This window comes from Cygnus atratus, chromosome 5 (genome assembly GCF_013377495.2).
Source record: "Cygnus atratus isolate AKBS03 ecotype Queensland, Australia chromosome 5, CAtr_DNAZoo_HiC_assembly, whole genome shotgun sequence".
In the NCBI taxonomy this organism is placed as follows: domain Eukaryota; kingdom Metazoa; phylum Chordata; class Aves; order Anseriformes; family Anatidae; genus Cygnus; species Cygnus atratus.
The window spans coordinates 41,826,874-41,849,910 of NC_066366.1; the positions used below are offsets into that span (position 1 = coordinate 41,826,874).

General features: G+C 42.0%; 1 protein-coding gene across 3 annotated transcripts in view; it reads left to right on the plus strand.

Moving 5' to 3' along the window:
• TTLL5 (tubulin tyrosine ligase like 5) overlaps positions 1-23,037 on the plus strand; it is a 126,652-nt gene that overhangs the window by 10,456 nt on the left and 93,159 nt on the right. For 2 of the 3 annotated variants that reach the window (XM_035539403.2, XM_035539404.2), the window contains exons 9-12: positions 11,638-11,739; positions 11,881-11,972; positions 14,050-14,157; positions 22,871-22,952. In XM_035539403.2, the coding sequence (XP_035395296.1) occupies positions 11,638-11,739; positions 11,881-11,972; positions 14,050-14,157; positions 22,871-22,952 (384 nt within the window). The remainder of the gene's footprint in view (positions 1-11,637; positions 11,740-11,880; positions 11,973-14,049; positions 14,158-22,870; positions 22,953-23,037) is intronic. The other variant, XM_035539405.2, reaches the window with a different exon arrangement.

Consider the following 23,037-nt stretch of genomic DNA (forward strand, 5'->3'; position numbering starts at 1 on the left):
CTTCCTTCTCAAGACAAGGCCATCTTCAGGTTCAAATAGGTACTCTGTGGCTTTATACCATAAAGGTTAGAATATCTTTCAGGAATGGAATTTTCTTAGTCTTTTTTGGCAACCCGTTCCAGTATTTGATCTTTCTCACTGTAAATCTGTCTTTTTTTTAATTTTATCTAATCAGAACTTCCCTCCTTGCAGTTGGACTGTTGCATCTTGTCCTTTTGCTATGCTCATTTGGGAAGAACTTGACTCTGTCTTTATAGCCATGCATTAAGTAGTTGAACACAGCAGTCAGATCCATTCCTAGCCTTCTCATCTGTCGGCTGAACAATCTTTGTCTCCTCAGCTGCTCCTTATACACTGTATTTTTTTCAGACCATTTTAATAGTTCTGACATACGTCTTGTACTGGAGGCTTAAAATGTAACTTTTTGAGTTTGTGAGCTGGTATCCTTACCTGATAACCTGGATGCTGGCTGACTGAATTTCTTTGTTCTGTTGAGGTTCAGAATATTCAGCTTTAGAGCTTGAAACAGCGTTGTAGTCAATCCTGAGCAAAGAACTTAAATTTTCTTTCTGGTTATGCATCCAGAAGCATCAGTCTCAAGAATTCTGGACTCTATCTTGGTAAGATTCCATGAAGCAATAATACTACTTTTCAGTTTTCTAAAATCCTTACTATGTTTTGATTATAGCTTAAGCACATGGAGTCTAATCTAGATCACATCGTGTCCATATACATGACAAATATGTCCTGTATGCACAGGACACTGATATTACTAATAGCATGTGGTAAATAGTTACCCTTTCCTTTAAATTTCATCCTATCTCACGGTTCTTTGTTGGAGGTAGCTAGTATATGGAGATGAACTGTAGCACTAGATACATGATGATGTCAGCTGCACAGCTGTGGGACTGATGTAGAGGGATCAGCAAGATGTGTTTTCTCTGTTCCAAGGATAGTCCTAGTTCTGTTACTCAGTGAGTAGCTGAAATTCAGTAACTTCAGCTGAGTAGTGCTCAAACTTACTGCTAAAGGCTTGCAACAAGACCTGTAGTTAAATGTTTTCTCATGGTAGGTATAAATTTATGAGCAATATTCTTAATTACTCTTAAACTTTTCCCTTTGTCTGTGGCTGCAGAGTTATATTTGTGCAGCAAGTGTTGGCAAACTTGCTTTGGAACACAACGCTCAAGTGCGAGTAGAGGTGACAGAAAACTTGAGGTGGGATGTTCTGTATGGCCTGCAGATGGCACTAATGGTCTTTAGTTTTAGTGATTTGGAATTTTCCCATACTTTGGATTTCCAAATTCACAGCTGGAAAGGTAAGGATCCCGGAGCTACTGGATTCTGGCTTCTTGTTTAGCTCCCTGGCCTTCCATTTAATGCTGCGGTGTTAAGTGCTGGGAGAGACTCCTTTATTGCTTCACATGCTGTAACACTTTGGTTTAAAGCTGGGACAAAACTTGTGTGGGGCAGGGGGAAATGCCTTAACCTTTGGGAGAGGAAGCTGGTTTCTGTTCTTTATTTAGGAGAAACAGTGCTTAAGTGTGGAAGCAATTTGTAGCAGAGAACTGAGAGGTAACATAGGAGCCTGGAATAAAAGAAAGTATTGGAGCAATCTAAGGGGAAACCCACCAGCAGAACAAAGGAATCTATTCTACGGACCTTCGCTAGTAATTGCGATACTATGTGGTGATTTCCATGTACAGAGGTTGCTTTCTGAAAGCATAGGTAGTCCCTGAAGTGTAGTCAGGGACTTTTTTCTTCTATTTTCTTCTTTTAGCCTGTCTGAAAGGTAATGTTTTCCTCCAGTCTTATGGTTTGTGTATTCCAAATACAAGAAGAACCTGACTGCTTCAGTAAAGCTGGAACCTCTACCAGAAAAGGAGTGTTATCAGGAAACCATAAGATGTAATGATCTTGCAAAGGGACAGACTTGTTACTATACACGTTTGTGATCTGATGTTTGACTAGATACTTCCTTAGGCCTGGTTTCTCTTGGGACAGCTAGACTTGTCATGACGTGATCTAGACAGGAATTTGAGGCCTCAATGCTGAGGAGAAGAAAGGGATTATGGATCAAGCCTGTGTGACTTATATTTCATTTTCCATGTGGAAAAGTGAAGAAAAAGTTTCCTTTGAAGGAGGTCTGAAGGGTATATACACAGAGGTATGTAACAAAGCCTTCAGCTATTGCTGGTTGATTTGTGCTAGAAATACTGAATAGCTGTCTGATTTGTCCTGGTTGACGTTCTTCAGTGCAACTTTTCAGGCAGATGTTGACCATAAAGCTTTTTTTCCTTTATTCTTCAAAAGGGTATTGAGTAGAACTTGGGAAGTGCCAAACAAACAAAAATAGGTAGATGAAGCATGCTTGCATGCATCTGGTAATTGTCCTTTCAGGCACCAAGTTGCTAAATATCTGTATTTAATCATCTACATTGACCATCCGTGACTTGCAGCCTGGAGACCTCTAGCTGGTACTTCTGTATTGAAGCTGTAGGTTTGGATTGACCGCATGAAGCATATATTCTAGAATGAGGTAGTCTTGACAAGCTTACCCATGTTAGTCTCAATCATTTGATCTCATGTTAAAAATGTGTTGTTCTATTTGAGACTTCTAAAATATGTGATAGAATATCCATACCCATGGATGTATCTCATCAAGTCCCATGGATTTTTGCACCTTCAGGATCCTTAGATGGTCTTGAACCTGATTTTCTCCTACACTGGGCAGTTCATCATTCTTACAGTCCCTGCCTTTGCCTTCTGGGGTCCGGGCCATGTGCTGGAGCTCTTGTCGGCAAAGACTTAGGCAAAATAGTCATTATGTACCTCAGCCTTCTCCATGTCACAGTGACTAGTTATGTGGGCATTAGCAAGTGGAAGACCCAAGGCAGCTCTTATGGCAACTATTGAACTGATGCATTATGCTGATTTTTTTTTTTTTTTTTTTTGGAGGGGCAGCCTGGGATGACGAGAATGAGCCTAACTGGTATTTGAAGTACAGTTGAAGAGGACACGGGGCCAGGAATAGCCCATGCTGTTTGTGACAGCCTTCCTCGTTTTGCCATCTAGGGATGCTCCTCTTTCCCATCTGACTTTCCCTCTTCCTGTGCATCTCCCAGTGGGACAGAAAGGGGTCTGGAGGTCTGTTTTGCTTGGTGCCTCCAGATGTAATGGAGACTTGACACATAGTGAAATGTCTCCTTGTTTTTTGGGATACTTCTCCACAGCTTACTTCTTGCCTAAATTACCAGATTTAGGCAGCCTTATTTCTGAGCCTGAGTGGCTGGAAGAGTCCTAGTCCAGCAGGAATTTGTTAGTCTGATTTACACTGAAGTTGAAAAATAGATTTAAATTAAAAAAAAAAAAAAAAGTAACACTGAGCTAAAAACCAAATGTTCTTGCAAAGGGCCCAAGGAGCAGCAGCTGGGGGGAAACTTTCCAGAGCAACACGAGACTGCCAGTAATGGTGGAGGGGGCAGACGGGCTTCCCAGCGCTGCCACCGGCTGCCTTCTGCTGCCTGAGCTCACCCTGCTCCTCCACACAGTGCCCCTCCTTCGGTAGCCTGGCTTCCTAATTAGCACTGGCTCCGCTGGGATATTTACCTTTTCTGTGCTGGATTCCTGTGGTTTCCAAAGAATTCAGGTGTTTGCTGCGAGCCAAGGAATTCACATTACCTCACAGCCTGCGCTTAGGCCAGAGCCTGCTGCAGCAGCCCAGTCCCCCCTTGCAGTAACCCCTGCCTGGCAGGCCTCTGCTTCTTAGGGAATGCAACTTATTTCTGTGTGGACACCTGGGATCAAACAGCAGCCACTTCAGTAGACATCAGCTCGCCCAGGAGCTAAGGAGCAGTGTGTTTCACTACGCATCCCCACTGGACTTTGCACCGGTGGATAGTGCAGCCAGCCAGGAGGGGTTCTGCTGTTTCCTTTCTTTTATTGAGATGAACAGGGCTTGAATCACCGAGGGGAAAGATTGATCTACCTATGTACATATAGTTTTCTTAATAGAAACTTACCTATGCAGGCACCAGTTATCTCCTTTTAGACTGTGTTTTTTACCTTGAATTTGCTGGTGTAAAACTGAGTAGTTGGACCTCAGGCTGTTACTGTCTCTTACACAGTAGAGTGTGTATGATGTATATTTATTTATATGAATAAAGCGTACAGAAATATATGTAATATATAAAATTTATATTACCACATGTACATACATATCTTTATATGCATATATATAAAGTGATTATATATACTAAAATATGTATTGATATATATGTGTAATAAATATATATATAAGAAACTAGAAACTATGGGAAACGGTAGGAGTTCACAAAATCACAGAATAGTTGAGGTTGGAAGAGACCTCTGGAAGTCATCTAGTCCAAATCTCCTGCTTAAGTAGGGTCACTCAGAACTGGCTGCCCCGAACCATGCCCAGGTGCCCTTGAGTATCTCCATGGACAGAGACTCCACAACCTCTCTAGACAACCTGTGTCTGTCCATATCCTGCTAGGGGCAGTGCATATGATGGAAACTCAAAGTGGTTATGAAAAGATTTAAAACAAACAAACAAAAAAACAAAACCACAACAACACAAAAAAATACCACAACAAAAAAAAATACTCGCGTAGTGTGTTTTTCTTTCCCTGCAGGCATCTGGTAGAACTGCTCCCAAATCTTGTTCTTTAACAGTAAAACTGCATGAATAATTTTATCTACCTTTGGTTACAGGACATTCGGCCATAGTAGGTATGTCACCAAAAGTCCTTTTTGTGTTTTGTAATTCCCCTACAAACTTTGGCTTCTATTCCTAAGCTTCTGCTAACTGACATATCAGATGCTGGAAAAATAAAAAAATCTCTGTTGACAACAGGGGAGAGTGTGATGGTCCCTACATACTCGTGTATTTATTTTTTGACCTGTACTGCAAGGCAACTCCCAGGTGACATTTTGGAATCCAGACCTTGATACTGTTTAAAATGGAAGCATCTGTGGTTCTCTTCTACCAGTTCTAGTCTGTTGAACAGTTCCCTCAGGGCATCTTGTTTCTTTTAGTCCTGACTTTAGCAGCAGTTCATGAAAACCATAAAGAGAAATGAGTGGTGCAAATAACTTTCTATGTGGCCTTAGTTCCCCGAACAAAGTGGCAGCCAGTAGACTAACAGGGAAGCCAAAGACTAACGCATGAGGAGCAGAGGGAAGGGAAGAGGGATTGAGAAAAGTGACTCCGAGCAAAAAATGTGAGGAGCGTGCTTATAGAAACGCTACGTTAGTTATTTCCAGGACATTTAGGCAGGAACCCTATGTGCAGTCATGGAAAAGACTATCGTAATGTGTGCTTTTTCTGTAGCACTTGTTTGAGAGAAAAGGATTAACTATTCTTTCCTTCTTCCCACTCTCAGGTCTTTTCTCTTCTCTTCTTCCTTTCCCAGGCCCTGGTTAGATGTCTCAAATAAGCATTCCAGAGCTGCCAAGTTTTATGCAAAACCATGTAACATCTTATGTAAATATTTAATGATCCAGTTTACGTATTTGCAAAATGACTTGCATATGATAAACTTTACCTTGTGGTCAGTTTGTTTCCCAAAGTAGCACTGGGAATAAGGCAAAGAGCAGCGGGTGACCTCTTGGGTAGCGAATGTGTGACAGTAAAAGGGTAGGTTATGTTAAAGCAATGTAGGGGTGTGGGTTAGGGGCAAATCAAAATTTGGGGTGGTATGGTGGATTTGGGGATTTCTCGAGATAAGTGCAGGCTCTATGATGTGTTTTGTGTTTTGTGCCAGGTCAAGAGGCAGAAGTGCTTCACGTCATTTGTGGAGTAGGTGGCCTATTGATGGTGGTCTTACAAGGTGGGGAGAGAGGACAGTAGTGTCTCTATTGAAAAGTGACTTTTAACAGGGGAAGTGTAACACAACAGGGAGGCAGAGGGCTGGGATGCCTCTGGGTGACTTACTGTTAGTCTAGAGGCTGTGGGTCCTTCTGGAGTCTGAAGGAATTAGCAAGAAATTCTCCTTTGAATTTTCTGTTCCTGGTGGCTAGGCTACCTGCTGCCACTCCTGCCATCCAACTGCTTGCTTTTCGTTGCTCTTCCTCCCTCTGTGATCCAACAGAAAGTGCAGCCAGAGGGAAGGCAAATTTATTCTTGTTGAAGGTGAGCTCTGTTGCAGAGTGCAGTTGCTGGTTAAAGGGAACTAGTTTTTGCCTTTGGCTTGAGCTGGATGTGCCTTTGTGACTTTCAGCTGAGATGTAGGCAGGTGTGTCACAACTGCTGAATGTATGAGTGCCATTTCCTCTTCTAGGTTTTAAATTCAGAAATAAAGGGTATCTAACGCTGTCCTGAGGAAAGAGAAGCTGCAGTGAAAGGGATGGAGGCTGCCGGGGCTGTTCACAATCGGTTCGCCGTTACTTCTGCCTTGGAGGCTGTACCACTGGTAGTAGTTTGAGTGGAAACTGAAGAGTGCACAGTCAACCTCAGTTTCATCTTCCTTGTTTCCAGGTGTATTTTTGAGATAGAAGCTCTACCGGAATGCTTGTATCTAGAAGCTTTTGGAATCTAATCTCTTATATCATGCTAGTAGGTGTCCTTAATTTTGTTTAAAAAAAGGGGGTGGAGAGAGGGTTGGTTGTTAGTTTTTTTTTAGAAGCCTTACATGAAAATTGTAAGAACTCAAAGCAGTGTGAGTTTAGTGGTTGAACTGTTCATGTCACACCAACTCAACTACCAGCAATACACAACAATATCAAGTGTGTTGGGTTTCCGTGTTGCAAAGCATTCTGTGTAGCCCATAGCTTGGACAGGGCCGGTTCACAGCAGTGAAAATAAGAGTTGGTTGAGACAGAGCAAGAAGGTGGTGTTAGTGAACACAAGATGGCATTTCTGAAGATTTTCACTTGGTAAAATAGTTTCCGTTGGCTGAAGATTTGCCTCCCCATTCGGACAGGCTGGCCTGTAATTTAGGAGTGCTCTTCGATTCCTGGCTGATTGCAGGCTCCCACATAGCAGCATCCACGAGTAATACTTTGGCTAGGAAACGGCCTTATCCTGGCGGATGATGACCTGGCCTCAGTTATTTGTGCCTTCATCACTATTTGGCTGGACTATAGCAATATGAGATACCTGGGCATGAAGCCTTTAGTGCTTAGGAAAATAGCTTGTACAGAAAGTTGCAGCATGTGCTCATGGTAAATTGTGTAACAGGGAAAACATCAGGTTTGCCCTTTGTTTTCTGTGCCACCTTCCCATATAGTTTTTAAACTGTTCTTAGGATCTTGGCCCTTATCTTTTTGTTGATAAATGTTCTATGCTTTGGATCAATTAAAGGTTACTTACGCTTTTTAATGATGTGGCCAGGAACTTGATAATCCTTTAAAAGACTGAAAGAGTTATCACGAGTTTGTTATGATCTCAGAAGAATTTACTAGGTGATCTTACAAACATTGAACTTTTCCTACTTTCCAGTCATAGCCTGCTGCCATGACCTTATTGTATGTAAAAATAATTTCTATGTTTTTGTTGAAGCAAGGCATTCTGTAGTGTGCAAGTCTCGTGTTTCCTGGAGAGACCAAGTGCGGTAGGTGAATAGCTTTTTTACTGCAATGGAAGGAAGATGCTGTGATGTATGGTATGAAAAGCCATGGAACCAGAGAGTACTAAAGGTAATCATAACTGGTATTTCAGTGATAATGACACTCTTCCATTGCAAGCAAGTGCTAACACAATATAAGGGACGTAGGCTATTGCCAGCATCGTACCTATGTTCCATTGCCATTCTAACATCCAGAGAGTATTGATAGGGGCTGAAGAAATAACTTGGCTTTTCCATTTGTAATTTGCAGACTTGTACTTTGGATAAGGCTAGTAAGGCTGTCAGAGCAGCTCTGGAAGAATGTATTAAGTTGACATTTGATTCTGTTGTTTAAAGCTTGGAGTCTTTCTGATAGCAGACTTGAGTCACTTAACATTTTTTTTTGCTGCATTACTGAACTGAACCATGATTATGCCTTAAAATGACAGCATTCTACTAGGAGAGAGAGAATTTTATGTATTGAGAGCTCTTGAACACACTGGAATCCCTTCTGAATAATCAATCCTGTGGAAATGTAAATCCTATAGTAGCCTTATCATTCTTAGGGCATGGAGTTCAGACCAGCTAACGAACAGGGATAGTCTCTGTAGAAGGAAGCTAATGCAAGTGTTTGAAAGTTAAAAGAACTATTATTTAGAAGTATCATTTATATCTGCCAGGGGTTGATAGTCTCATATTTCTGATTATGTGCATAATTAGCAACAAGAACAACCAAAATTAAATTGATGAGTGTGGTGAACCTAATTGTTCTCCTCTTCAAAGTATTGAGGGAGCCTTGACTTTCTGATACAGCTTGCTACTTATGCTCAGTGTCTTCTAGAATCTGGTTAAAAGCATATTATCAACTAAAAGCTTACAGTATGCTGCTAATAAGTGATTGTTAAGGTGGAGATTAAGTCATAATTAAGAACAAAATACGTGATGGAGCTGTTGTCATTGCTTTCAAAGCAAAGAGCTAAATCCAGGAAACTTGCAGTTAAACTGAAAAGAAATGCAAATATTTTAAGCTGTGGAAATATTTGGAAAGGGGATTCAAACTTCCAAACTCCTTTCTGTTGCCAACTGCTCTAACTTCATGTATAGTTAAAGCTCAGAAAAATCTGGTGCAAGATCATGTTCACTTTTTTAACCTCGGCACTCAGTTACATCATGGAGGTTTTTTTCCTGCTCCCACCTGTGTATTTATTTTTAATTTTAATTTGGTGTGGATTTGCTGGTATTGTTCCTGTGGGGAGAGAGATTTCTCAAAATGGCTACCAAATGAGGGCATTAGTGGATTCAGTTTCACTGAGAAATGGGATATTTGGCAGTTCTTTCTAAAGGAGGATTTATTTTTTTTTGTTTGTGTGTAACTTGTTGTTGGATGTCCTTGTATAGTCCAGCATCTTCTGAACTGTAGAAAATAAGGGAAGGATGAAGAGAGATGACTTTATTAAAGTGAAAGGGGTTGTGTTTTTATTTTGTATATGCCAGGTTCATTGCACAGCTGGATTCTCTGGATTTCCCTCCCTCCTCCTCTCCTGTATTTTTCTTGATTGCTGTCTCCTTTTTCCTGCTTTGAGGGTTCATCAAATTTGCTCTTCTTGTGAATGATCCTACATTGACATCTTAACCTACTGTGGTATAGGAGAATGGTCAGAATGAAGAAGCTGGATTTGTTTTTGGTTGGCTTTTTTTTTCCCACTAGAACATGTCTGCTGTTACAGGCTGTGGTGGCTAGCAATGGCTCACACTGGTATTTCTGCAAATCAGATGACATGGATTCTGTGCTTGATCTTTCGTTTTACTTATTGTTCTCCAAAATCTGAGGTGTAAAATGTATCTTGAAAAGAGAACTGATTACATGCAGAATAACAATGATTACCTTGCACTTAACTTGAAGTCAGGTCCTTGTCTTGTAGGATTTTGCAAATATGACCACAAATGGTATTATCCTCTGCTTAATGCTTGCTTTTTTAAGATGATTTTGTGGCCTCCTCCTAAAATGGAGGCACTACTCTCTGTCCTGACTGTGCATCCTAACACCCTCCTTTGTCACATGCAGAAGAGGGTGCACCTGTGTCTGATTGAAGTTAATTGGCAGCCTTCTCTACTTACTCAAGTGGCTGTTCAGTCAGATCCATGAACTGATCTGACTTGCCTGTGTCTACCCAATTTGTGGAGCAGACCAAGGAGAGTGGCCCGAACATGGAAGTGAGCAGGTGATGAGCTTTCAGCTGCAGTATGTCCTTACACTGACAAAGGCTGATCATACAACTCCAAGTTTAGAACGTAACTTTTGCACAAGATACAATTTTAAACGCTTCAAACAGGTGTGGCTATCGGAAGAAACAGTCCTGCACTCTTCCTGGCTGCTGTTCCCCTTTTCCTGTTGACCTTTTCCTTTCCTGACACAGGTATGTGATCCGTTCCCTTCTGGCTATATAATATGAACTATATATGACAGAGGGGTAGCATGTGCAACTGTCCTAGCAGTGGGATGTGGAAAGGTTTTTTCTTTCCCCCAGAAACTTGTTATTTCAGCATTCTTTTAACCTCTTCCTAAGGAGGTATGTTTTTGATAAGATTATTGTTTACATTTCTTCAATGCAATTTTTTGCCTTATTCCTGTGCTCATTCAGGGGCTCGTGCTGTCCATTGTATTCTGCTACCACAAGCGTTTCTGTACCTGTGCAAAAAACTGATTTGATTCGTTAAACAGCTGAGCACAAAAAGACTGTTTTTAGATGGCATGTCTGCAGTGGCAGATGCTCTTCTCTCTTGTGTCAGTATTGTGCAGGTAGAATGAAGGTGGGTAGTTGAAGAAAGAATATGGATAGTTTTAAGTCTATGTGGCCACTGAAAACAATTACTTATGAAATTACAACTTTCTTTGTAGCTGTACAGTAGACAGGATCCGGGTGCTGGTCTGCCTTTTTCCTTCTTCTTTCACGTTTTTCTATCTCACACACTCTTCCCTCTGCCTCCTTACTCCCAACATAAAAGCAAAAAAAGAAAATAAAAAAAAATTAAAGAAATCCCTCCAACTCCTTACAAACCCAAATCTGGGCTATTTTTCAGTTGGATCAGTTCTTTGATTCATTTCAATGCAAACATCTTTGATGGCAATTTATGGCTTAGGGAGTGTTGATGGAGCACTAGGTTGCAGTACAGCTAATTAACACCTTTTAATCAGAAATTCACCGCTGATGTTGCCATAATAAACAGTCTAATCTAACTGTGGCATTGTTGGCTGTAACAGGGTTCAAACAGAGACAGGTGAGCTTGTAGCAGTGGCTTGCTCCTGATTGCTGTCTTCCCTGCAGTCCCTTTGTCCTTTCCTCCTCCACAAGTTAGATGACATCTTTGTGATACAGAAGGGTTGCACTGTCCCTGAGAATGACAACGCCCTGGAGCAGATGCTGTCTCATTGGACAAATTGGTCTGGCCTGCAGGTTCTGCCTGGTTTCCTGAATGCTTCTTGAGAAAGGGGATTGACGGTTGTAGGCTGTACAGTTGTCAGCGATAGAAATCTGTTCCCACATTCAGCCTTTCCTAAGGCATCTGCGGAGTACACAAGAACCGAACTGTGCTTGTAAAAGACTTCGGGGAATATGGACTGTGGTACGCATATATAGCAAGACTGCTCTATATGTGGGTGCTTTTCCAAGCACCAGTGGATCTTACATATTCATGGTAGGTCCTATTGTGAAATTGAAGGGCCTGTGACACTGTCAAAAACTTAAATGGCCTGTCTGGCCAAAATGCCTGAGGACCATAAATCTAAGCAGTCAGGAAAAAAATGTGCCTAGTGTGAAGTGTATACTGTTAGGCCACAGAAACTCCCAAGAGAACAAATGGAGCCCCCTGCTTTAAAACACTGAAAAGAGACTAAATGTGTCAGAATGTGGCCCTGAACTGTATTTTTGTGAGAAGTGGTTGCATTTGAAGTCGCGTTCCATGCATCCTTTCCCTAGCTGTTGTAGTCAAACAGTCCATGTAGTAGGTCATATTTAGCAAGGATGTCGCTCATTCCAGAAACACTATAAATCTTTATCCCTCTTTACAGGTTTGCAACTGTGAGGTATGACCAGGCATCCAAGAACATTAAAAACCAGTTTATGCATCTGACCAACTACAGTGTCAACAAGAAGAGTGGAGATTATGTCAGGTACTTGGCTGGAAAGTGGAACTTCGTCTCTAGAGGCTGGGTTAATTCACCTAACTTGGTCTGAAGTTGCTACCAGCCCTCAGGGATAAGACTTGTAAAAGATAAGACTTGGTGTAAACTTGCTTCTTTTGCTTCTTTTAGCTGTGATGATCCTGAAGTAGAGGATTATGGAAACAAGTGGAGCATGAGTGCAATGCTGAGGTACTTAAAACAGGAGGGGAGAGACACTGCAGGTCAGTAGAGATCATGTTGTTTTATTCCTTTATTGGATTTTAATCATCCCACTAGTGTGAATCCTAAGAAGTCAGGGAAGAGTCACAGTGAGTCCCATTTAGCATCAGAGCAGGGTGGAGGGAAGCATTGTTCCTTACAGCGTACTCTCTAGAGCTGTGCACTTATTCTCTATCCTCAGAGATGAGTCCTATCCCCAGAGATAAGGCCTATCCCCTTCCCTTTTGCAAATAATATTCCGAATTTTTCTCGGGGTGTGTTTCTTAATATTTTTACCTACATTTCCCGTTTCTTAAGGTCATCCCATTCCTTCTAAAAGCTTCCCTCCCTCTACTGCTCCCATGGCCTGTTCAGTCTGATGAGTGACCAACCTCTGGAGAACTGTGCCAGTTTGAATGACTCTTGGATGTGGTGTCATCTTTCCATGGCTCAGGTTTTTGCTGAGTGTTTTCATTTCAGTCTGTGTTTCATACAAAATTGCTCCCTCTTCCCCACCTTTGCCAGGTCTGCTGGGAGTAAATGCATATGCAGAGCAGAATCCAGGTATATCCTTTAAGGGATAAATTACCTGTGATACTGAGCTGTCAGTTACACTACTGATAGCAGCTGAGCCCATCCTGCAATTGTTGCCAGGGAACACGTAAATGACGGAGGAAGGGGTTTGAATCTGGCTTTCAGGTGGAAGTAGATGTTTCCCCATCATGTGTATGCATGGCTGGCCAATTACTTGTGCCATACGTTTTTAGTCAGCTCTGTAGATATAGCTATTAATATTGATAAATCCTGTTCCCTTACCCCTCAAGTATAAGACGTGCGCTCATAGGTAAACTGCTGAGCAATGTAAGGAGGTTGCCCTGTAACTGTCTGTCACAAGGCTTCTTGCACCTTTCTCTGATGCATCTGGTTCTGGTCACATGGAGGCAGAATGCTGGCTGGAAAGTGCTGGCCCCGTCTGGACTGGCGAGTTTTTTGTGCTCTGGGATGTTTATGTGCACTTAGACGTTCCCATGTTGTGTTGCTTCCACTTAGTCTTCCTCTGGCACAGAAGTTCGCATCTGAATTTGCTTGCATGATCCTTTGTAATTATTCAGGCCCCTGCATGTCATCGGCTGAACATGAAAAATAGTAATTGTATGCCTAAATCGAACTCCCTAGTTAAGTGGTTTGTACTAGATGTTCTCTGGGACAGGGATTACCAAAGGTTTGCGTGGGTTTGCTGAGGTTTTGGTGTGTTTGCTTGTGTTGCCTTTGAGGGGTGGGAGAGGCTACGCTATCATCCTTACTAATTTTTCATACTATGGCTCCAGTGTTTACTCACTCCCTCTTCCTCTCACTTTTCTATTGCTTGTCCTTGAAAACAGAAACTAAGTGTGTTGTTCTTTCTATTGCATGACTCATCCCAAGCCCAGTGTGGGATCCAGGTCTATATCTAATGTGCGTCTTTTCTTGCCTTTTGCTGCATGTCTCAGCTTCTTGTTCCTGAGCTCTGTTTAGGGGTTTATACAGGAGCCAGAGAGAGCTTCCTTACTGAAACTGGAGATTATCTGTAGGTCAGCAGGACAGGAAGATATCACCAATTATATCATTTTGAAATAATTTGTAAATCATGGTTTGGGAACAGCTGCTTTAGAGGAAGGTGCAACATCACAGAACAGTTATATCATGGAAGTCCACAAGAAAAAAATTTTGTACTTCAGTAGCTGTGGCTTGTACCTTGTAGATTAAGGGCTCACCTCACTAGCACGCTCTTGTTTAATCCTTCCTAATACTCTGAGTGGGTGGTGATCAGACTCCAGCTGACTTGTGCTGATGTGCTTGCCACATGTTTCTGCTTACTTGCACTGTACTTATTTTCTTATCATACTCATTTGCGAGCACTTTTGCAGTAGGATATTTATGCATGTACATGTTCCTGCTTGCATGGATTTCCAAACAAACATTGCTTTATCATCCATAGGCTCTCATGTGCTTTGATTCACAAAGGTATCTGTCCATATACATATACTCATGCTTTTCTAGATATTGTGTGCTGCTTCACAATCTACTTTTTTTTTTCCCCCCACCCTCCCCTCCTTGCAGCACTGATGGCCAATGTGGAAGACCTGATTATCAAGACTGTAGTTTCTGCTGAACTGGCCATTGCTACAGCTTGTAAGACTTTTCTTTCACATCGTGGCAGCTGCTTTGGTAAGGAACTAGGGACGTGTTTGTTGACTGGCTCTTGAGTTCTGTTTGAAACTTCCATCTTTCCAGTGCTACAGGGAGACTTGCATTTCCTATTGCAAGGAAGCCTGATTCTGTGTTTTTCTCAGTATAGGCTTCTGAGGTTGGAGGATGTTGAATCACAATTGCCCCTGTGCCAGCATCATTCATTAGAGTCCTGTGCTAGAAAAGGGGATGATGAAAAGGGACTTGAAAGGGAACTGGAGAAGTGCTGGAAGGTCGAAGTAACTGACCCACTAGTGTCCTTGCAAAGGTTGGCTGTGAATAATGAAATGTCCCTTCAGAACATTTCATACTGTGGGCAAGATGGCTCAATGTAGTTCTGAATTAGAGCCCTATGTGGGTCTGAGGGTTAAGGAAGAAATGTGTAATGCAGTTCCTGGAATGACAGTGGTGGTAATGCCTCTTGGGCTTGTACTTGTGTGAGAGAACCGCATGGCGGCGTCAAAGCTTATTTCTGGCAGAAGCTGGATGCAGAGCTATGTGCTGGCAAAGGGATTTGAGAACTCGCTGGCAGCAGATGCTGGGAAGGGGTCCAGAAAGCAGCGGCTGGTACCAGAGTGTGCCTTCTCCTGCTTTCCAGTGGCTGCTTCCCAGCCTTCCCTAAAGAGGCCTCCTCCTGCTCTTAGCTGCCCTCCGCTCACGTGGAAGCACGCACAAGGGAGGAGTCTTGGGGCAGGGGAAAAGAGTCTAGAATGTGTTTCGGTCAGTGCTTAAACCAAAGACCAAGCTTAGCTTAGGCTATTCCGTGTTTGGGTGTTGGGACTTCTGTTTAAACTAGCTGTGACAGGTAAATCAATTTGCGTGGTCTTTGCGTTGCACTTGGGTGTTTATAGCCGTACAGCCTGCTACACTAACATAGCTGCTGTCCTCTTTGGATTCCCTGGGCTGATGAGTCATGGTCAAGTACCAAGGAGGGCCCATGGCTGATCAGTTACCTGCCAAATCAGCTACCTCTCAGTCCTTAGCTTCTCCTCGGTGACTCTGCCTTTGTTCGAAGTTGGAGAACTGTAGTGTACATGGGGGCTTGAGTTAGATGAGCTGTTTAGTGAAGTAATAGTTTAGCAGCTACTCCAGAAATATCAACAACTGGATTAAAAACAAAAACAAAAAAAGTCCCTCTTAACTGCCTCTTTTTTCATTCTCCCATTTTCCTCTCTATTGTGTCTCTAGATTCCACTGAGCTGCGTATGTGGAAACTAATGTTCCTCATGTACTTTCTGCTGGGCCTGGCTCTGAGGTTATCCCACTTCCTGCTGCCTCCCCAGGGCTGCACTAACCACCCTCTCAGATGCTCCCCCACAAATAAACTGTTTTGTTCCATTTGTTTCAGTGTAAACATAAATTAAGAGCTTCCCAGGAAAGAGAGCTTAAGCAGGAGCCATACTGCTTCCCTAGGGAGCCTGAGGCATTCCCAGAGCTCTGTGCTTTTTGCCACCTTCCCCCACAATGAAGTGGTGGTCCTTATCCCAAGGTTTTGAACTGCCCTCGTCATGCAGGATGGCTCCTTCTTCATCCCTTTGTCCTGTTCTGATGCCACTTTTAACCCTGTTGCAAAACAAAAAATAAAGAAGGCAATTTTTCCAGTCAGAATGGCTGAGCTCATAGCTGTTAACATGAGGAAGAAAACTGGGAATGAAGATTTGAAGGCAGCATGCAGAGGCTCCCAGGAGCCTTTTTCTTCATTCTAGGCTGTGAACAATGAAGCTGCATGTGTGTCCTGAGAGAGATTGATCACTTACAGAATATCTCAGGCTTCTGAAACATGTTTCTTTTTTTTTTTTTGAAATAGCTTTTATTTGAAAAGGTTATAGAAAAACATGGGTAACTTAATGTGTGTTCTGTTGTAGTCTTTATAATGCTGTTGTGGGAGATAGGACTATAGCACAATTACCACCTTCTTACTAAAAATTAAATCAGAAATACTTAAGTTGTTTAGATTAGACTGTCAACTTTATTTCTCTAACAGTTTAGATCTGTCATTGTGCTTCATTCCTTTCCCAAGTAAACTTTTTTTACGTAGTATACATTTCTTTTAGATTTGAGGGAAGAGACTCCATTACATGGCTTCTTCATGTTCTAAAACAAGACTGGTGAGACTGTCTGTATGGTTCCAGCTACCCATGCTTGCCTAGAAAGTGAGAGTGGTAGGTCAGAATGATTCTTTTTCTAATGTTAAAGTGTGGTACTGCTGAAAATTTGTGGAAAGATTGTAGTGAGTCCCCTTTTGGTTATGCAATGTTAGCTGTTTACTGCATTTTAGTAGTAATTGAGTCTCAAAGGACTTGTGATGCTCAGTAGCTTTGTTCTTCGGAAGCGCATCACAAAGTGTAAGTACCATGTGCTTTTGCTGCAAGCTTGTTCGTGCATTGATAATAGCAATGTGAACTCAGGTCTTTATTTTTTTCCCTTTGATTAGCCAATAATTCCTCATTTAAAATTAAGCTGCAAGTAAATATACTTAACCAGTAGTTCCAGAGGAGGGCATGCTGCAGCACTCTGAGTCAGTGCATCATCCTAAAACTGGTCACCAGTTGAGTTGTTGATTGCTGCTAGAGCCTTCTTTAAGAGAAGCTGGATTTTGAAAAACGTGACATCTTGGTGTGAACAGGAGGTGCAAAAAAAAAAAGCTGACCAAAGACTGCATTGTTCTCTCCTGGAGTAGGCACTTCTGGGTGGGCTGGAAAAGGCAGTGAGGACTGCTTTCAGACAGTCTGAAAACTCTCTCCATACGATTGTTTAGTGGTAGATGGAATGAAGGCAACTGGGTGCAGCATTTATTTATGCCAGCATCTGGTGTAGTACCACTTTGTGTACTCACTGAAACATGAGCCTGGAGAAGTAATACATTAAGTCATCTGTTTCTCTCCCTGCTCTAGCCAACCCAACGATGACACCACTGAGCTCTTTAATCAAGAAGGCAGGGCAAGCTAGGATAATATGCATGTTTCTTGATCCCACCAAGGCATTATTGAGCATCCAGCTTAGCTGCTTCTTTGTCTTAAGGGTGAAATTGGCCAGGCTTATGCTACTAATCTATATGAAAACGGTATAGAGCAGATAAACTATTGTACTACTTGTGTGGTGTTGACCTGGAGCTAAACACTTAAAAAGTCTTAATTTGTATCTAATCACCAGTCTTCAACCATCTACATTACTGCTCTTTGTGAACACTTAATTTTCCTAGTAGTAGCAGTTGACCTGTTTGGGATAATGGTAGTCTTTTGTAGTATTGAGCAGTGTTGGCCTGCTCCATAAAGAATTTTGAAGGATACAAAAAATGTGTGATTAAGGGTTTTCTGCACTGACTTGTTTGACATGATTATAGGAGAGTCCCTGCTTGGAGACTTAGGCCAGCCTTACATATACCACACACGTTTTTATCTATGAAACCAGAATAAGATATGTCAAACTAATAGCAGAACAAGTGTTACCCACACTTAATCTTTTTTGCAAAGCTTAATCCATTCAATTTAGCTCCTTACTGTCAGTCTGTGCTCTAAAACTGGTGTGTAAAGATGCCAGCGTGAATCTGAATAAGATTGTCCTCTGAGTCTTCTGGCTCCCATCAGACTCAGAAGTGCTGTACCTTTCTGAACAGGTCTCCTGATGATTGTAACGTGCCAAGGTAGTTTTTGTTAATATATGTATATCTTCAGATTTGACTGAAACAATCAGCTGAATGTGAACAGGAAGAAGAGTTTGTGGGATAGGTCTTCTAGTGATAGCTCCCATAGGAGCTAGTCTCTATCCCTGCACTGTTTTCCTTACTTGTCACTTCATAGCCCTAAATGGTACCTAACTGATGGATTTAGCACCCAGAGCTCAGCTGAAAGTCAGAATCCATGCTGCCGCAGGAGTTTTTGGTTCATTTAGGAAACTGTTCTCAGCTTGCTAGCACCAGTTTCTTTAACCTCTTTTCTTAGGGCACTGTATCAGAAGTAGGAGGAATGAACTCTTCCAAAAACAGTAATAAAGAAATGACCAGCACTGTCAACTTTTCATGATCAGTGGACTTGTTACTGAAGTCTGAATCAACACTATGCTCTCATTCCATCTTTTACTGTCATTGGTTTTTGCAGTGACATTAAGGTCTTCTGCAGATAGCAAAGAATATGGAAGTGAGGTCTCCTGCGTTGCTGGGGCTAAGGTTAATGGAGTTTGGAGTCTGAAGTTGGAAATCAGAAGAACCTGTGTTAGTAAAGTCAGGAAATATGCTCTGTTTTTTTCTTCACTTCAGGTATCTATGGAGTCAGTTGTCTTTATTTTGATCTACCTGCTACTACCTTTTCCTAACTTGGCCACTCAAATTTGTTGAAGAATAGGAAGTAACATATCAACTCTTCCATTCCTCAGTGACATAAGGGAACTTAAGTGGTGTCATGAGGTGATTATTGGAGTGCTAACCTCTTCACTGACTATGATTTCACATACTGAGTTGAAAAACATTCTTCATGGGGGATAATTTATTTACCCTGTAAGATTAGCACTATAAAGGCAGCCCAGTTTGCACCAAGACTTGTGTTCTTTGTTTTTTTAACTGTGAAGATTGCCTTTTTAGCTTTTCTGACCCCAGAGTGGAAGGATGATTCTGATTCTGCCTTGGTATAAATAATGAGCCCAACTGTGGTCTTTTCTTCACCAAACAAAGTAGTGGTTTGTGTAGGCACCCTCAAATTAATTCACTTTTGAAGACTTCAGGATTTTATTGGAAATGTGACTATGTCCTTCAGGCATCAGTAGAAGGAAGAAAGGTTGCAAAACCTTTTCATAACCGATGAACGTTCTGTAATCACCTGTCATGGAGAAACTGTCTCTAAGTGAGGTAATTGCACCTTTAGACAAGCTAATACGACAGACTAGCAGGTTCTGTCTGTATCTTATGTGAAGCAGAAAAGAACACCAAGATGTGGTATAGTTGTTTCCCCTCTTGTTGGATCCTTTCTTCTAGTGTTAACACTGAGATAAAGCCTACCTTTGTTAAAAGAAAGTCCTCTGAAGAAGGGAGTTAAAGAACCTGTATTATTTGGCATGCAAGGCAAATTCCTGCACCAATACTTTCCCCAGAACACTGTCCAGAAGAGAGGCTTCGCTCTACTATCACTTGGTGTGAGACACCGCGACCTTTTGCTTACCAAAGCCTCAACTGTTATGCTGGCCTCTTGTAGAGTAACAGGAGTGCTTGAGGACCTGGTGGTGATAGGTCCCAACATGCAGACTTTTTATGGCACTGTAGCTGTTAAGATGTACAGTTGAAGCAGGTACTGTACCATCACTAGGTAAAGCAATCTCTGTGAGTCCATTAACTCATTTACAAAATACTTAGCAGTTTCTGAAGCCTCAAGTAGGATGGAAAAAAGGAAGACTGGAATTCCAGTGGCACAGGTGTAGTTCCTTGCACTTAAGAGTTTCTTGCTCAAAATGAGACGGTCTGTTTTTGTCGCAAAAGCAGAAAAGTTGCATAGTGTGCAACTTTTTTCAGTGTGTATGTGTCAATTCATAACCTCAGGTTGCCTCCATTCAATTGCAGAAAACCTCCTCTGCAATAAAGCTGCTGCTTTTTCCCTAGTGGACAAGCTGAGAACAAAGACTAAAATTACAGTGACCTTCTAGCAATTGAGCTTATTCTATGCAAAATCATGGAAACATTGTTTGCACTATACGCTATTTCTTGTGAGTTAGTTGCTAGATTTATGGAGAATAGCAGATTCTTTGGGAATATTTTCTAAAAAGGATTTCCATTGCAGTCTCTTACAGGACTATAAGCCAAACTTGGAACACAAGGTAATTTATTAGAACCAAGAAGCTTGAGACAACGTCTCAAATCTTCCTCTTATTCTTAAATAATGACATTGGTTTAAAATAAATAAAAATCTCTGGCTGAGCTGTTGCTGTTAGACTTTAGTCTAACACTAACACTTCTCTTGGGAGGATTGTGAAGCTCTGTCAGCAGTGACTTGTCTTTATGGGAGTGGGAGGATAGAGGCTGTTCCTGCTGAGTCTTGGCAATAGCCAATACCTCCTGATATAATTTCAATCTCCTTAGCAAACTGCAGGGGTGAAACGTATTTTTGTGGGTCACAGTAGCAAGAGAAGGGGAGCAAGGGAAGGCACAGTAGAAACTTGCTATCTTAGTTTCTTCTGTTCTCCTGTTAATAACAATAGTGGTGCAAGATGGGTTGTTGTACACCTACTGTTGCTGCAGCCTGAGGCACACGTTTCTGTTTTGCCCACTCTGTTTTCTTCATCCTCTCTACAAAGGGAAGTAGCAGTCTTGCTGAAGCTGGTAATTGCAGATGGTATACTTCTGGTCTTTGCTATGCTCATGTGATTCTACATTTTTGTTCTGCCTACACATAACCTTGATTTTCATGATTTTTTTTCTTTATTTTATTTTGTACAAATGGCAATGGAGTTTTATAGTAGGAGGATGCTACTTCTGTGTTTAATCTAGGTAGTGCATTTTCCACGTGTGGAGGAGGGCCAAGGAAAGATTATTAGGGTAATTGAAAACACAGGTAATTAATCTTCTTCTTGTGCTGTAGTATCCAAGTCAGACTTGAGAACTTTTTATGCTATGCCTTGTATGGGAACCCGCGGGGCTTGATTCAGTTGCCAGAACATGGATAATGCATAACTGCTGATGCTCTGAGGTAGCGGAGACATCTGTCTAGGTGCTGAAGATATGATTTAGGATACAGGGGAGACTTGGGCCATTGTGGAGTGGTGGTGGAGTATTGCAGAAAACCATAAGGCGTTGTGGGTGGTATTAGGTACCTGTGTTTAGCAATGGAATTGAGTGGAGAGGGATGCCCTGAAGAACCTACCTTCCTAATAAACAACGCAGTCACAAGGGAATGGAGCACTAGCAACGTGGTCAGGACCAGCCAAGGTCAAGAGGTATCCAATATGTATTTGTAAAAGTGCATGGAGTAAGTGAGCAATTAGGACTACTGGGGTGGGAAAGAGGGAGGCTTATAGAGCAAGTGGTTTGGAAGAGGGAGATAAGTGTGGGAGGATGACAAATACAGAGGAGCCAAATTATTAGCAGAGGTCCTCTGAGGGTCAGAAAGGGGGGAATGGCCAGCAGCAAAAGAAGCAGAAGCTAGTCAAAACAAAATGCTCTGCTTCCTGACTGGGCTTGGGAGGCTGCAGCCTGGCAGCTGCCACAGGCCCACTCATTGCTTCTCTGCCCTGGGCATGAGATTCCTGTCCACTGGAGTTTGCTGTGCAGTAAGAGTTGCAGGTCTTCACTAAATCTGGGATTGTCTTTTGAAATAACATATTAAAAGCACCAGAGGTTTCTCTTGGTTGAAATGCTTTGTTAATGTTTACTCTTATAATCCCAACCTCCTCCTTTTTCCTACAGTGCAACCTTCCCAGTCTGGGGAGCAAGAGAGCCAAATGTAGATTCAGCCTCATTTCTTTGGAGTGAACCAACTCCTTAACTCTCTGTTGTTTTGCTTCCCGCTCACTGTCTGGCTACAGGGTCTAGAAGAGTGAGCAGGCAACACTCACAAATCCTGCTGCCATTTCCTCGCCTTCCAAGTCCCCCCTGCAGCTCATTAACTTTCCATCATAAGCTCCATGAACTCTCATACAGCTGTCTGCTTAGGAAGATCTTGTCAAGCAGTCCAGCTCCCTGGAGCCAGCGTGAACGTCAGGCAGGCGACAAAAGGCCAGGGCCAGAATTCAGGGGAAGCAGCACAGCAAAGAAATTCTTCAGCTTTCACTTCAGGCACTAGGGAACTGCTTGATTCCATGGAAATCCTTCTTCTCTGCCAATACCCTGTTCTGTGGTGTTTTGAAAAAATGTGCATAAGTTGCCCTCGTGGTCATTAACTGTATTTCTTAATGTTGGAAGAGAGAATTGCATTAATGCCAACTTCTGATTTACAGTTGTCTTTGTGTAGCATCCTTCTTGCAACTCTATCCAAACTAGAGAGAACGTGTGTATAGAGTGAAGCAGTAAAATCAGTCTTGGAATGGGAAGCTGGCTTCAGTCTGGCCTGTGTTAAGCAGAACACATCTAGCAGATGTAATACGTTATGAAGGAGCGAGACGTTTTAGAAGCTAAGGAAAGAATATTTTTATAGTGACTTGCTGCAAAGTGGCAAACTGTCAATAAGATAAAGAGCTGTGGGAGGTTTTCCATGTCGATGGAACTGCAGAGAACACCCTTGTATTCTTGTGAGGATATTGCAAAAAACATACAGGAATAATTGGAAAGAAACTGATGTTGAAGGCCATAATTTTCTATAGCTGAATGGAACAACAAATACATGGATTAGAAAGCAAAGGGCGAGTGAAGTTCTGTTGTTTCCAGGATCCAACGAAACAAGCAGAGTGGACTACTGTGCTTGTGTAAATTCTACGTGGAAAAAAGTTCTGCATGAACTGAAGTTTGTGGATGGCAAAGAATTTTTTTTTCTCTATGATATTCCCTAGATTCATTTTCTGCTTCTCTCTTTTCCCCACAAGCAGAATGTATTTAATCTGAATTCTGAGGGAGTGAAACTTCCCGCTTGTGGAATGCTGTTTATTCAGCCCTAGAGAGTTCACTGGGTTTCACATGCATGATGTAGATAGAAGTGACCTGATAGAGACTAATGTTGGACTTTACCTGGATTTTTAAAGGTGCTGGAAGGTAAATTTCCAATGTTTGCTGTGTTTTCAGAGCTGTATGGTTTTGATGTCCTTATTGATGATACTCTCAAGCCCTGGCTGCTGGAAGTGAACCTATCCCCATCATTGGCCTGGTAAGTGATCTGTAGGTTAGTATGAGGCTGAAACTGTTGCTGGAGATAGTTGTTCCTGAAACTTGTTGCCCCCATGTGAGGGCAT